Raw genomic sequence first — 15,952 nt, forward strand, 5'->3', positions numbered from 1 at the left:
GTCAGCCTTCCTGCTCCTCTGATGCTGCTTGGCCTGCTGGTTCATCCAGCTCTACACCTTGTTATCTCAGCTGTAGCAGAGAGTCCTTTTCCAGTTTGAATACTTTCTTCACTTATTCTGTTATCCTTTGAAAATTTAAACTGAATATAACCTTGTCCTGAGAAGAGACTTATTGATGACCAGGTATAGTCAGCAATAAACATGCGGTGTTCTCGGTTGGGTCATGCTGCAGTGGGTGCTTATGCGCAACTGCAATGCTGATTCTTTTTGTGGAACTAGGGCTTGTTTTCTAAGTTGCTTCTTTCTCTGTCTTCTCTCTTAAAATTTACTTTCAGATTTGATCATCTGAACCACCATCATCTTGACAGGGAAAGTGTACTTTTTCTTTTAAATTTTAATAAAAATCTGGAGAATTTCTGCTACAGCAGGAATTGAGCAATCATCAAAATTTGGGAATAAAGGATGAGTAGCTAAACATATACCTGTTCATTCTGTGGAAATGTTTCCAGAATAAAAATTTTTGTACACTTGTATTGACTTGCCATTCTTGTGGTGCATTCTTTGAGAGACTTGTATCAGCCACAGAATTTTAGTCTATCTTCTTTTTTGGCGTATTTGTTCAAAAAGGAACTAATGCTGGAAGATAAATTTAGGACAGTTGCTGTTTACACTTTTTTTAGATCTCATTTAGGTTGAGTTATGAGTGACTGTTGAGAGGAGTCATATTAAAGTTGTGCACTTGAGTAGAACAGAAAAATTGTAGCATTGATGCAGAATCATTTTTTAACATAATGTATTGGAGCTCCATGCTGATAAGGGAGCTGGTCCTGATGGACCTTTACAGTAGAATGATTTCAATCATGGATGTGGAGAGGTTTTAACTCTTGTCATTCTGTTTCTTTGGTCATTGTAAGTATAACAGTCTTTGCTAACAATGATTTTGGAAAATGTTTTCAAATATATTTAATGGAATCTGATTTTGAAGGGAATGAATAATATCCAGGGATATAAAAGTTTGGAAAAAGTAGCAAAGGATAACAGTGGGGTGGCAGAATGAAGTGTTGGAAATGGAGCATGTCCTTGAGGGGTCAAAAATTGAATCCTTTGACTTAGATTTGAGGATTACTGGGGGTGTTCTATAAACCTGAAAATATTGAGGCGGAAATCAGATGTGCAAGAAGTTGATATTTGGATAGTTCAAGTAAATGGAAGAGAGGAGGTAGAAGGAACTTAGTAAATTTTACTCAGTGGAACTCCTTTGAACAATATGTTTTTGGCCCAACTAGGAGTGAAACATTGATGGATGAGGATCTGTTGTTGGGGATTTAGGTGGGCCAAGTGATGTATTTGGCTGGAAGGATGGCTCAGTGGTTAGTATTTGCTGCCTCAGCACCAGGGACCCAGGTTTGATTCCAGCTTTGGGTGACCATCCATTGTGTGGAGTTTGCATGTTCTCCCAGTGTTGGCGTGGGTATCTGCTGGGTGCTCCAGATTCCACCTGCAGTCCAAAGATGTGCAGGTTAGGTGGACTGGCTTTCCTAAATTGCCCTGTAGTGTCCAGGGATGTGTAGGCTCGGTGGATTAGCCTTGGGAAATGAGGGGTTACGGATAGAGTGGGTATTTGGGTTTGGGTAGGATGCTCTTCAGAGGGTCAGTACAGACTCGATGGCCTGAATGGGCCCTTTCTTCACAGAAGGGATTCTGTGATGGACTTCATCCTAAATTCTCCTTTTTTTTTTTTTGAAGGAAAGAAGGAGCTGTGATTATAGCTAATGTATTGGCTTCAATTTTTCCAAAACTTTCTTGATTTCAGGCATGGTCCCTTTTTAGGTTGAAAGATGGTGAATGTAATTCCTTTATTCAAAAATGTGGAGACATACAGCAGGAAACTGCAGTACAGTTAGTTTAATATCTGTCACTGGGAAAATGTAGGTGTTATTAAAGAAATTTATAGCAAGGCATTTGGAGAGGCTCAAGATAATTAGGCAGAGTTAACATGGTTTTGTGAAGGGGAAATTGTGTTTTTGAAGGAGTTCTTTTGAGCAAATAAGATGCTGTGAATAAAGACGAACCAGTGGATGTTCTGTGCTTAGATTTGCAGAAGGCCTTGGTAAGGTGCCATATCAAACATTCCTACAGAGAATAAAAACTCATGGTGTAGGATGTAACATATTGGAAGATTGGCTGGCAATCGGGAAGCAGTGATTTAAATGTACATTTTTCATGAGTGGTGTTCCACAGGGATCAGTGTTGGAATCTCAACTGTTTACAAATGATAAATGGTGAGAGATTGCAGAGTAATGAGGTGGATCTGACTGTCCTTGTGCATGAAGTATGCAGGTACAGAACGTAATTAGCAAAGCTAATGGAATGTTTTTTTTGTGAGGGGAGCAGAATACAAAAGTGGAAGCTTATGCTTCTGTTATACAGAGCACTGCTGTATCTGGAGTACTGTGCATGGTATTGGTCACTTCAGTCTTTGAGCCTTCTGTGAATAGGAATAATTTCTTCCCATCTACCTTTTTGTGCATCAGAATCCATCAATCTCCGATTTAAAGTCGACAGTTGATCTAGCAGCAATTGCAAATTTTCAGGAGATGGTTCTAAATTTAGTGCTCCTTGTGTTTTTGCATTCACTAAAATCTGTGGTTGGTGGCTATTCTCGTGAATTGTCTCAAAGTTTACTCACTTTTTGGTATTTGTAGCCACTTGGGTATTTTAGAAACTTGGTGCCTTGAAAACAGCTGTCAATCTGCACCACCCAAGATCTTTCGTACAGCAATGTGGTAATGAGCAAACGTTTTTTTTCACATTTGCTGCACTTGGGGCCAGCACAATGGCTCAGTGGTTAGCACTGCTGCCTCACAGCACCAGGGACCAGGGTTCGATTCCACCCTCGGGTGACTGTCTGTCTGTCTGTGTGGAGTTTGCACGTTCTGCCCGTGTCTGCGTGAGTTTCTGCTGGGTGCTGTTTCCTCCCACAGTCCAAAGATGTGCAGGCTAGGTGGATTGGCCATGCTAAAGTGCCCATACTGTTCAGAGATGTGTAGCTAGGTGGGTTATAGAGGGGTGGAATTGGGTGGGATGTTCTGAGGGTTGGTGTGGACTTGCTGGGCCGAAGGACCTGTTCTCTCACTGTAGGGATTCTATTTTATCCTATTCTATTCTATTTGGTTGAAGGGTAAATCTTGTGTAGGGCACAGGATAAGTGTCCTACTTTCCTTCAAGTTGTGCTACAGGATTTTTTTTTGTCCCTCTGACACGTTTAACTTCTTTCAGAATGGCACTGGAATATTAATGTAAATTTTTTTTGTTCAAGTCTGTACTGTGTGGCACAAATACAGCAATGTCTGGTTGGGACTTTACAGCTGTGCCAGAACAGCCATTAGTGCCCTTGCCTCTAATCCAAAAAAGGCCTGAGTTCAAGTCCCACCTATTCCAGGTGTATGTAATTGCATCTCTGAGCAAGTTGTTTAGGAAATATCTGGTTGTGACAAGAAAGCCACCATTGAACCATGGCTAACAACTTTTTATTTTTTTCCAAGTAGGAAAAGAAGTGGAAAGCAAAACCTGGCAATACTTGTGAATGTCTGACTTTTGAAAGTCAGACTTGAGTCACTGGTGACTGCACTTGAGCCAGAAACTCGAAGATACTTTTGTATTTCTGTCATTTCCAAATGTCCAAGTTTTCAACCTTTTCCTTTTTGAGATTCGTTGCTTAAATTGGGTCAAATTTTCTTTTGTATATACATTGGGAGAAAAGTTATACAAAATTTTATAGCCCTCAACTACTTTTTAACCTGTTACTGTATATGATCGGGCAAATGTGCAGGCATTTTTACTGGGTGCAGAATTTGTATCCTTTGTAGTAATTCGCATTACACCTGGAAACAGGAAATCGCAATGCACCAAATCATGAGCCTTCCCGTTCAACTGCTATTGCAAAGCCTGTGACCTGGCTGATCATTTAGGTTGTCCAGTTAATGTGTCATCTTTTCTCTTCCAGAAAAGAGGGTTTGGCAAAGTGCGGTCGTTGTAAACTGGCATTCTATTGTGATGTAACCTGCCAGGTAAGATTCCAATTGTGCCCTACTCATCCAAATATCACATGGCAAAAATGACATCTAGAAGTGTGCCAGTGACCTTGCCAAGTAATTTTGACTGGCTGTGTTGCTTTGTATCCATCTCCATAAAACGTGCTTCTCTCTGATCACTGTGGTAAATTTAGGAATCAGTCGGGCAGTTTAGAAATCTGTTCCAGAGCTGAGGAATGTCTTGGATGGAGTTAGCTAACATCTCCACAAGGAGCACAGTGGCAAATTACAATTAGTCTTTGTATTCTAGCAAAGGAAAAAAGAAATAATTAACTTGGATTGTTTCTGGTCATTTTAAGAAGTAACCTCTATTATAAAAGTAGGTATCTAGAGTGAGCGCAACAATCATTGGGCTTGGCTTTGATATCTTTGCCTTTGCGATAGGGTAGCCCTAATTTTGGTATCTACAGGCATACGTTAAAGAGAGAATGTGATGGAATGTTTTCCACTTGCTTAGATTACTGCAGCTCCAACATTCAAAACTAGACATCAATCAAGTGAATTTTCCTTTAAGAAAAGTAAACGCAATAACAGATTTTGGAAGACACCTTTGTATCCACTTCTTATATGTACCCTTTATACATAAGGGAGACCAAATGTGATCAGGTAACTGTTTTGCAGAATGCCTCTGTCCAGTCCACAAACATGATCTTGAACTTTCTGTTTGTCATTCCAGTTCTCCACCTTGTTCCCACTCTGATCTTTCAATCCTTTTGTGTGTTAGTGTTCCAATGAAGCTTCGTGCAAGCTTAAAGTACAGCACCTCCTTTCGTTGCTGCACTCTTTAGCCATCTGGACTCACCACTGAGTTCAGCAGCTTTTAGATCATCATCTTTGCCTCAGTTTTGTTATCTCATTTCTTTCTTTATTCACTAATTTCTATATAGATAGATGCTATCCTTTTGAGCACTTGTTTTTATTTTTTTTTTTTGCTTTAACCTCTGCCACAACACCTTCTTCTGTTTTGTCTTTTAATCTCTCTTGTCCTCCACTAATCACAAAACAGTTTTGTTCTGTACCCACCCTTTATTTGCTTAAAACCTAATACATTTCTCTTTTCTCCATTATGATAAATATTTGTCATCAACTTGCCATCAATATCTAATGTGTAATGCTGAATTGAATGTGAGTCTGACATTGGTCTATTTTTGAGGCCAGGCAGTATCTGTGGGGAGAGTCTGATGCAACGTTTGAGTCTAAGACATTGATGAAAGGTTATATCAGTTGTAGGCTCTCCAGATGAATAAATAACTTTCCACAGATGCTGGCTGAACTGTTGAGTATTTCCAGCATTTTCTGTTTTTATTTCAACATGAAGATGTTCACCATGATGTACAGTTGCTAAATGGGAGAGCTTCGGAACAGTTTGAGAAGCAGAAGATGGTATCCAGAAGGTATGGTGAACCATCAGGAGCAGTGGAATTGTATTTGATTGCAATTGATGACCTCATGGACCGGCATATCCCTTATTCTCCATGACTATCAAGTCAGGGGTCTAACCCTATCTCCATGAGGAGAGCATACCCTGAATAGCACCAGGAGTATCCTAAAATGTGGTACCAACCTTGTGAAGCTACAGCACACCCCTATTCATGCTATCAATGGAAAAAAGCTTTTCTTGAAGGCGAAACTAAATGATCTCACATACGATGAATTGGATCAAAACTCTGCTGCATCTGGAGGTGAATAAGTGGACAATTAAACATTAATGAAGAAGAAATTTCCTTAATATTACCACTCTAGATGATGATAGGGCCTAGGGCTGAGATGATTTGCAACTTTCTTGAACTGTTGCGATCCATATTGTGCAGAAACACCCACAATGATGTTAGGGAGGAATTCCAAGATTTTCAAGTCAAGGAGTAACAGTGAAGTTCACAATTAGGATGGTTTCCTTTGTCGTTTGATCTGATAGAAATCACAGGTTTGGAATGAGTGATTGAAACCTTGACAAGTTGTTGCAGGGCATCCTGTATATCAGATGCTTGCTTTTGGTAGTTGGTAGGGGATAATCCAGTGGATCGCTTTCACTTGAATGATGTCTAACTTTCCAAATGTTGGAGCTGCAGTAATCTAAGCAAGTGGAGAATGTTCTATCACTCTCTCATTCACACTCCTTTATGTGTGTGGATGCTAGATAGGATTTGGGATTTAAGGAACTGAGATTTTTCTCTCCCTGCCGAATTCCCATTCTCTTGCTGCCATGTTATTTTGGGTGACTCCCTCAGATGAATTTCTGGTGAATGGTGAACCAACCCCACCTCCCACCTCTGCCCAAAATGTAAAGATGTTGATGGGGGATTCGGTGATGATAATGCCATTGATTGTCAAGGGAACGTGATGATAATTGGGTTCTCTTTGTAGGAGATGACCATTGTGTAGCACTTAAGCGACAAAAGAAAAAACGTTTGTGGACTTATCAGCCCAAGCTTCAATGTTGTCCACGTCTTGATGTTTCTGGCCATAGATTGCATCTCCAGATACTGAAGCATGTGATATTATGTTCAGTAATCAGCAGTGAACATCATCATTTTTGACCTTGTTTTATGTGGGAGGGCAAATCACTGAAGTATTGGGCCTAGAACACACTGTCCTGAGAAATTGTTGCAGTGATACCATGGAGCTAAGTTTGTTTGTTTTTTTTTTTTTTATTTTTTGCCACCAGTACCAAAACAATTTTCTTTTTTTTTTGATATTTGGTGGAGGATTTCCCTTCACTTCAGTTTTTTTTTTTGAAGGCTGTCTGATGTTGCACTTACTCCAATGATGTTTTGAACTCCAGAACAGTCTCTTGCACCTCACTCTGCACGCTAACTGCAATGATCTACGAAGGTGACTCCTTATTAGTAACTTAAAAATCAAGTATGTATAGGATCTGCAGAAGTAAGCAGAATGTCCTTGATGAATGAGGGAGACTTTATCGTAATTGGGATAAGTAGATTTCCCCCTACCTTCTTGGCACTTTTTTCTTCCATCCTTCCTCCACACATTCTCCATTATCCCTGCTTCTCAAAATCCCAGGGTTAGATGGGATTGTTACTTTTGATTGTCCAATGTTTAGTGCAGTTGACCTTCCGTAGACACGGAGTAAGAACAGCAATTTTTTTTTTTTTTGTCGTAATGTTGGCCATGATCAAAAGGCCCTCTGCTCATCTGAGAAGAGTCCCCACTCCTATCTTGTACACTAGCGGGCCTCCCTCAACTTGCAAACAATGAACTTACTTACTGTGCAAACAGTAAACTTCAAAAAGGGTGAGTTGCTCCACACTATAAATGTTCTCTAGGGATTTTCTAGTATACTGTACTACTCAGTCTCTTGGATGCTTTTTAACTGACTGTGTTGCAATGTTGAGATTCTCCTGTATTTGAGTGGAGTAACATGACCCCTCTGGAATGTATAGATCATACGTTGGGAGCAGCAGTAAGAGGACATATTTATTCTACCTGTTCTTTTTGGAATGTGACTGAGAATGATTGAATCAAGAGCTCATCTTGGTATAAATGAATTGGAGTCCATTTGCTGTGTTGAAATTTTGCTTACATTAGAATAGTGCTGTCTGGCTCTTAATTTAAAATGTTTGGAGTCTTCTTACTAAAATGTATCCTTTTTTTTATTTCAGAAAGCCGACTGGCCAATGCACAAACTGGAATGCTCTTCTATGAGCAAATTTGGACAGAACTGGAACCCCTCTGAGACGGTCAGGCTGGTGGCAAGAATTCTGGTCAAACAGGTGAGGTAGATGAACTGACACTCCTCCTCCTTATTAACATTGTAGTTTGGGAAGCAAGCAACGGCTGTGGTGTAATAATACTTGGAAATGTGACTGGACTGCTGACCATCTCTGCTGAGTTAGCGCCTCTTGGCATGGTGCGGTTGTGGTGTGAGTTTGGAAATTAGCTGGGATTCCAGTTCCTGACTATTATTACCCACTGACTTGTACATATTAGTCAGTGTCTAGTCAGAGCAGGATTGTATATAATTTGCCCTGTCTTTCCTTGACTGCTAAACCCAATTGACCAGATTCTGCATGCTGCTGGTCTCCTTATTACAAAATGATATAGCCACAGGTGAAGGTACAAAAAGTTTGAGGGATCCGAGAAGTTATACCTATTTAAAAAATGACTGAATTGACTGAGTTTCTTTTCAGGGTTGCCCTGATAGAGGTCTTTAATTTTTTTTGTGTTGAAAATGGACTGTATTTTAGTTAGTGGCATTCACTGCTGACCTTAATGTGGCCATAGCACATCTCTGAATGGGAGTTTTGCCTTTTCCTGACAGTAGTTTACATGTCCAGCAGTAGAAGTTTGTGTAGTTTTGATGATTATTTAAAGATTGTTCCTCCGAGGTAACGTCAACACTGCAGAATAACAGTTTGTAGCCATTGACAGTTTCACCATTAACAGCCCAGATTTTGCTACGATAATCAGTATGGCTTGGCTTTCGTAGCCTGAAGGCCGTGGAAGTGAATATGGGCTGGCTCAGAATTTCCCGACATCACCAGTTGGCAATTTACTGCCACCTTTCCACTTCTGGGCTGTTTTGAGAAGGTCGATCAGGTGAAAGCTAACAACTCAAAGTGGTTTGGTAGGACGGTTGTTTGTTTGTTTGTTTTCTCTACTAAGATCAGAAGCCAACAGGAATATTTTATTCGGCATGTGGCCCCCTGTGACAGTTGGAGTCCAGTGGATGACTAGAGGTGACTTAATGGTTGGACTCATGAATCAAACTAAACCTCCGTGCCCCTGCTAGCTGCATTGCCATAACTGTGACCACAAACAGATTTTGGCCAGGGTACCCCTTGCTTCCCCACCCTAGCCATAAGGGTGGTGTGACTTTTTTTTTTTTTTTTTGATTATTAGGAGCATACTCTTTCTTTTTCCCTACATCGGTAGCCTGCTACATTTTCTTCCGCACTCTCAGCCCTTCTATTTTCTATCCAGCTCCTGGATCCCATCTGCTGTCCTTAATTTTGATGCTGTAGCAAATTATGTAGCTTTTTTCTTTTTATTCAAAAATCATGGTGTGCATATCATGTTGATGCCATGGAGGAAGAAGATAGAAGAACCAAAAATGGAAGCTTTGCCCCTCCCTGTATTGGAGACCAAAAATAGAGGCCAAAATTACAAGATAATTAGCAAATGCAGTTGACAGTTCAGGAGAAACATTGCCAGGGAGCAGTTATAATGTAAAACAGACCACCACAAGGATATGTTGAGCCAAATAGTGTAGATACATTTAAAGAAAAACCAGATAAATGCATGAGGATGAAAGGGACTGATTTATTATGATGATTGGGATGGGAGGAAACTCCCAGATGCATGTACTGAACAGTCCTACCTGGTTCTTCACAGGATGAACTGTCTGATGTGAAGCTGGAAAGCAGTAAGTACCACCTGTCAAACTTTGCCTTCTTGGAACAAAGGGTGAAGGGACAAATGGGGAGGAAAACGAGGAAGTCAGTAAATATACCCCAATTGATTAATTGTATATATGTTGACAACTTTTGGTAACTTTTGGCCTTACTTTTGTTTTAAAGCAAGATCTTGGCATAATGGACAAAGTGGTCTCTTTCTGTACTCCACATTTCTATGATTTTGTTTTTCCCTAAGCGAAGTAACAGAAACCAAAAGCTAGGTCCCAATGGTGTATTTGTTTACAAAGTATTAATAGCTTGAGTGGATCTTTGATTTTAGATATTCCGTAAGGCTATGATGTTTTGGTTAACTAAAGGATATGTGCTCACCCACATTCATATTAGGACTAGACTGTTCATCCCCATAAGTCCTGCCATTCATAAGACTGTGGCCTCTGCTTTCCTGTCTGCCTCTATATCCTTTGACCTCCTTTTCAATCCAGCTTGTACCTAACTCTGCCTTCAAAAATATTCAGTGACTTTTTGCCTCCACTGGTCTCTTGGGAAGAGAAATCCACAAACTCTTGACACACTTAGAGAAAAGGTTTTTTTTCCATGTTCTCATCTTAAATGAAAGACCCCTTTATCTTTTAAATGGTGTATTTTTTTTTTAGCTTAAGTCTTTCCCACAAAGGGGAAACATCCATTTATTGTCGACTCTCAAAAATAAAATACTGCAGATGCTGAAAATCTGATTTCTTCAAAGCAGAAAATGCTAGTGAAACTCTGGTCCGGTGGCATAAGTGGAGAGAGGAGCACAGTTAATGTTTTGAGTGTGATTTATAACTCTTCTGTAGTGCCCCCAAGGGTCAATAGTTTCAGTAAGATTACCTCTCATTCTTCTAAACTCCAATGGATACAAGCCTAAACTGTCCAACCTCCCGTCACCCCTGGAATCAGTCAATTGAACCTTCTCTGAAATGTATTGCATTTAAATAATAATTGTGACTGTGACTGTATTTAGAAACCATTTTGTGACTTAGTCAAATCCCTGTCAATCTCCAATATGAGGATGCTTTATTTTCTTGGGAATGTTTACTAATTATAGAGCCGTAGAATTATATAGTGGGGAAACAGACCCTTTGGTCAAACTCATCCACGCTGACCAGATATCCTAAACTGATCCAATCCAATTGGCCAGCATTTGGTCCATATCCCTCTAAACCTTCCCATTCGTGTACCCATCCAGATGTCCTTTTAAATGTTGTAATTGTACCTGCCTCTATCTCCTCTGGCAGTTCGTTCCATACATGCACCACCCTCTGAATGAAAAAGTTGCCTGTCAGGTCTCTCTTTCTTTTTTTAAAAGGTCTTTCCCCTCTCACCTTTTAAACCTATGCCCTCTAGTTTTGGACTTCCCTAACTTTGGGGGGGAAAAGACCGGGGCCATTCACCCTATCCATGCCTCATGATTTTATAAACTTCTTTAAGGTAACCCCCTCTGCCTCTGACGCTCTGGGGGGAGAAAGCCCCAGCCTATTTAGCCTCTATAGCTCACATCCTCCAGTTACAGCAGCATCCTTGATTGACTTGGCTTATTTATTTACACAAATGATCAAATTTGCACAGTTTGTTTGATTTCCAGTTAACTCACTTCAGGTTCCGTTGGCTATTCCTTTTGATGTGAAGTTGAAACTTTCTGGTTTATTCTGGAGCTTTTGTAATCTTTAAAATGTAAAAACCCATAAAGGTAAAGAGTCCTGTGCTCAAACAAAGCTGCAGGCATCTGGGTGACATACTGGAGGCCGAGGTAGCATCAGCAAGCAGCTGAGTCGTGTTTTTGTTTTCACTGTAAAGGAATAATGCTGCTTTTCAAATTGACAAACTTTTTAAATGTATGTTGTTCCATAATTTTAAAAATTTGAAGCAAAGCTGAGTGGTGTGTGTTATCTGTGATTGTTGCTCAACTTACTGGATGTGGGCTCAGTGCACAGAAAAAAGCTTTAAGTTCAGGAAATATGGAGTTTTATTTTCAATAGTATATATTTTTGTTGAAATCAACAGGGGACAGATGACTATGACTAATCTCTGCCTGATCATCTTAAATATTGCTATTGTATGACTAACCCCCCAAAATACATGACCTTCTACTCCATTCTTTTTATGTCATGAATAGCTCATTTGGAAATTAGTATTAATGCCAGATGATTAGTCTTCTGTCTGTTGACATATTGATACCTTGCTGCAATTAATACACTTCTAAATTCTGTTTCTCATTTCTTTTCTCTTATAGAAAATGCACCCAGAGAAAACTCCTTCAGAGGAGTTACTAGCTGTTAGTGAATTTGAGTCACGTAAGTATTCATTGCAATTTGTGAAACTAAAACTGAATTATTGTATTCTGTGACTTTCCAAAAGAAGAGAAAGTTTCATTGTTCAAAATTCAACCGATCTAATTGTCACATGCCTCCCAACAGCTTCATGCTGAGTACATTGAGTTCACAGAATTTGGATAAATGTATGAGAGTGGCTCAATGTTTCTCTGTACTTTCATAAAAGATTGACCTGATTCCTACGAGAGTAAGAGAAATTTCAGACTAAGGGTCTGGACTTTCCTCTGAACAGTGATCAGTTTTTGAGGCAGATTTTGGAGTGGGAAATGACTTCTTGAAGTTTACCTCCCACATTCAAAAAAAATTTAACTTGAATTTTAGTTATTTTCCTAGGTCTTTTTAAAAAGTACTAGTCTGTCATTTTCTAAAAGCCTGTTTTGGACCTCAGTGCATCTTCTATCCAAGATTACGACAACTGGATGTGCTCTTCCAATTATTTCCGGTGGGTTGCTCAATGAGATTCAGTGATGACATTTCATAGTCAGTCATAGTGGTTTACAACACAGAAAAAGGCACTTTTTGAGTCTGTGCTGGCCAAAAATAACCTATTTTCCAGCACTTGGCCCATAGCCTTGTACGCTTGAGATCACAAGTGCACGTTTAAAACTTTTTTTTTCAGTCAAGGTTTCTGCCTCTGTCACCCTTACAGGCAGCGAGTTCCAGGTTCCAACCACCCTCTAAGTGAAAAATAGTTTCATCACATTCCTTCTAAACCTGCCCCATACTGTAAATCTGTGCCCCAGTGACTTATTTTTCCCTCCACCAAGGGGACAGGTTCTTTCCTGTATACCCTGTCTATGCCTCTCCCAATTTTAAACATCACCGTCAGCAACACACCCCCCCATCTCCTCTGCTTCAAGGAATACAACCCAAAGTCTATCCAATCCCGTTCATACAGGCAACATCCTAGTAAATCTCCTCTGCACCCTGTCTAGTGCTATCACATCCCTAATTTGCTATTATTTTTATTCTGTTTAAAAGCACTGCTTTGTTTTGGATTTGCCAAAGGGGATCTCTGTCTTGTGTTATGACTGCGAGCATGTTTGAAGCGTTTAGATTGTAGGCTTACTTGGTCATCAGAAGACGTTCTCAGAAACTAGAGTGTTACAAAAGTAACAGCCTGGATTGTTTCCTGACTATCGTGATTAGATTTCAGGCTGACAAAATTAGACAAGAAGAAAAGGAGTATGAACCAGAGATAATATGGGGATCTAGTTGTTGGAATTTTCAAAAATCTAGCTATGAAGGTGAAAATGAAGCTGATATGTTTAGCCATCTTCTTTAAGAGAGATACAACAAATGGATTTTGAATTGAGAGTTATACCCATCTACTGATTAAATCCAAAACAATACCTCTGTTATTAGTTGAAAGACACAGTATTTAATGAGGCAGTGGAGCTCACCTCCAGTATCAATTTGAGGAATAGGAACTAGCCTATCAAGTAGTCATCCCTTCTGAGTATCATAATGAAGTTTACAAGGGACTTACAAAACTCCATTGAGAAACCATTTGGGTATTGGGATAACAGCTTAAGATATTACAACCTTGTTAATGGCCTGGATATTGTAACCATGTAGTCAATTTTTCCCTGATGTGTCATACATGTTAGGTAGTGGAGAATTCCCAACCTTCACATAGACCTGCAACTTTAAGTTCCACCACCAGCTTTTGGAGGACTGTTCAGAAAAGTCGGAGGAGATTGTGTCAAATCATTACCTAAGACCAGAAATGGGAATCAGTTGTCTTTTGAATGATTATGGATATTTCCGAAAGGTTTCCTGAAGCAGTGCCCTTGGGGACAATTAACTGCAAAAGTGTTAGTGGAATAATTAGTTTTTTTTAAACCAGATATCGTACTTTTACTAGGTAATCAACAGATCAAATTTTATAATGATAATATTGGAAGAAATGATTACTTTGGTAATAAAACCATTTACACCTTCAATTCATCACCCACAATCTCAAGGTGTATTGGAAAGATAGTCTTCAAAGCATTTGAAAGCTATGATTAAAGCCAAGAATATCCTAATTATTGGGATAAGGTTAGTTTCTTGCCATTGGTGACACTGCTAATGAGTCCTCCAAACTCTTGTTTTTGTTTTGAACAGATAAATGAACATGAAGTGGGAGGCCACTTGAATTGTAAACCAAATCTCTGACTACACTTCCAACCTATGTTTTTTTAGAGAGTCTGACGAAAGCCAGAGAGTTCGCAGAAAGCATTTGAAGAGTTCTAAACAAACAATAAAAAGTAGAACAGATTTAAAAAAAAAAGTCAGTTTGATATTTCCTTGCTGGAGATGTGGTTTTACCTGTCTCTGGGGAACTGTTTTAAAAGCAAGATTCACTATCTTTTACCAAATCAAAAAGAAGCTCAATGATGTGAAATGTGCGAGAGTATTTCAGACAAGCGAGAGAATCAGCATGTCATGTAAACACATTCAAAAGATATGAGAGTCACAACAGGCAGGAGAAAAATGAACTTAACAATGTTGAAGTCAGGAGTGAAATAGAGAAATCAAAACCATTTGGGAATGAATCAGAAATTGAAAATTAAATAGTTTATCCTCTAACAATCAGATTGGAAAAACACATGGGTGCTTAAAGGCTACATGAGGTGAAGTGATTTAAACAATCATAAATTTTTGTGGGAATAGGCCAGGTAAATGTTTTTGGTGTTCGCGATATTAATGTGGTAGATGCTTTACCTATAAAGCAGCACCAGTACAAACTCCCTCCAGAGCATGTGGATCAAGTGAGGGAAGAAATGAAGTTAATGGTGGACAGTGACATTATTGAACGGTCACGGTAGCTGGACCTCCGCTATCGTGGTGATGCTGAAACCCAGATGGGTCACAACTTTGTGATAATTAAGACAGAATTGTTAACATGATGATGAAAGCAGACTGTTATCCAATGCTTGACTGGTGGACTGTATTAAACAAATCTGGCATACGTGATCTGTCAAAAAAAATTGTTAAAAAGATATTGTCAATTCCATTTACGGATAAAGCTGATATTTCTTTGGCTGCTGTAACACGGGATGGCTCTTTGTTTTGGAATGAAAAATGCACTGGCCACATTTCAATGGCTAATTGATAAAGCAGTCGAAAGATTAGTAATAATACCGTTTGCATTGACAAGTTGATTGCAGTTTTGCTAAACTTGTGAAGAGCACTTGCACCTCTTTGATCAGCTATGAAAAGGCAGTTTGGTTATAATGAATTTGCTAAGGTTAGGGAGACTTATTTTGGGCGATATCTTGGGACAAGGCCAAGTAGCGCATAGAGGAGTAAAAGTGCAAGCTAGGACAAACTGTGAAAATATTGCATGAAGTTGGCATGAGTGAATTTTATTACAGATGTGTTCTGATCTTCATCACTGACATAGTTGTTGAAAAATGTAAGAAAATCTGAATGGACTCCAGAGTGTCATAGTGGCTTTGAAAATGTGAAAGTTGTGCCCAATTATGAGAGGCCATTCAAAGTGGCTGTTGATACCGGTGACGTTGGTGTAGGGGTTGCAGGATGACCTGTCGGCTAAGAAAACTGATCCCATATCAATAAAAATTGTTAACCATTGAAAAACTGACATTGATCCTTCATCGACATGGAAGAAACTGTTATTTATACAGACCACAATCATTCGACCTTTTTTAATAGGAAATATTTCGGGACAAGGACTTGCGATTATTGCAAGTAGCTTATTCTCTAATATATAAAAACTGACAGGACTGCGGATGCTGTAGATCAGGAACATAAACAGAAGTTGCTGGAAAAGCTCGGCAGGTCTGGCAGAATCTGAAGAAAACCATCAGCGTTAATGCTTCGTTTCCAGTGACCCTTCCTCAGACCCGCCAGACCTGATCAGCTTTCCCAGTACTTCTATTTTTGTTTTCTAGCTGTATCTCTGTAGAAAAGAGACAATTTTGGTGCACACATTTGAAGGACAGTTTTGTGGGTGCCTATGAATAGTGTAAAACATGGTTGCTGCATTACTCACTATGCTTAATGCCAAAATGTTAGTATGGTTAGTGTGACGTGTGTTAAAATTTGTTTGTCAGGAAGATGCCTCTTAAAGACTTTCTTTCTTTGTGGGTAGATGTGATTT

General features: G+C 39.4%; 1 protein-coding gene across 3 annotated transcripts in view; it reads left to right on the top strand.

The window, feature by feature from the left end:
- The first annotated feature begins 3,968 nt into the window (after positions 1-3,968).
- Positions 3,969-15,952, top strand: part of smyd2a (SET and MYND domain containing 2a) — a 34,571-nt gene continuing 22,587 nt past the window's right edge. For all 3 annotated transcript variants that reach the window (XR_007262855.1, XM_048600836.1, XM_048600838.1), the window contains exons 1-3: positions 3,969-4,070; positions 7,715-7,825; positions 11,742-11,802. Coding sequence is in view for 2 of the 3 variants with exons in the window: in XM_048600836.1 (XP_048456793.1) it covers positions 3,984-4,070; positions 7,715-7,825; positions 11,742-11,802 (259 nt within the window). In the remaining variant the exon portion in view is untranslated. The remainder of the gene's footprint in view (positions 4,071-7,714; positions 7,826-11,741; positions 11,803-15,952) is intronic.

The sequence above is a fragment of the Rhincodon typus genome, chromosome 9 (assembly GCF_021869965.1).
Source record: "Rhincodon typus isolate 14 chromosome 9, sRhiTyp1.1, whole genome shotgun sequence".
Lineage (NCBI taxonomy): Eukaryota > Metazoa > Chordata > Chondrichthyes > Orectolobiformes > Rhincodontidae > Rhincodon > Rhincodon typus.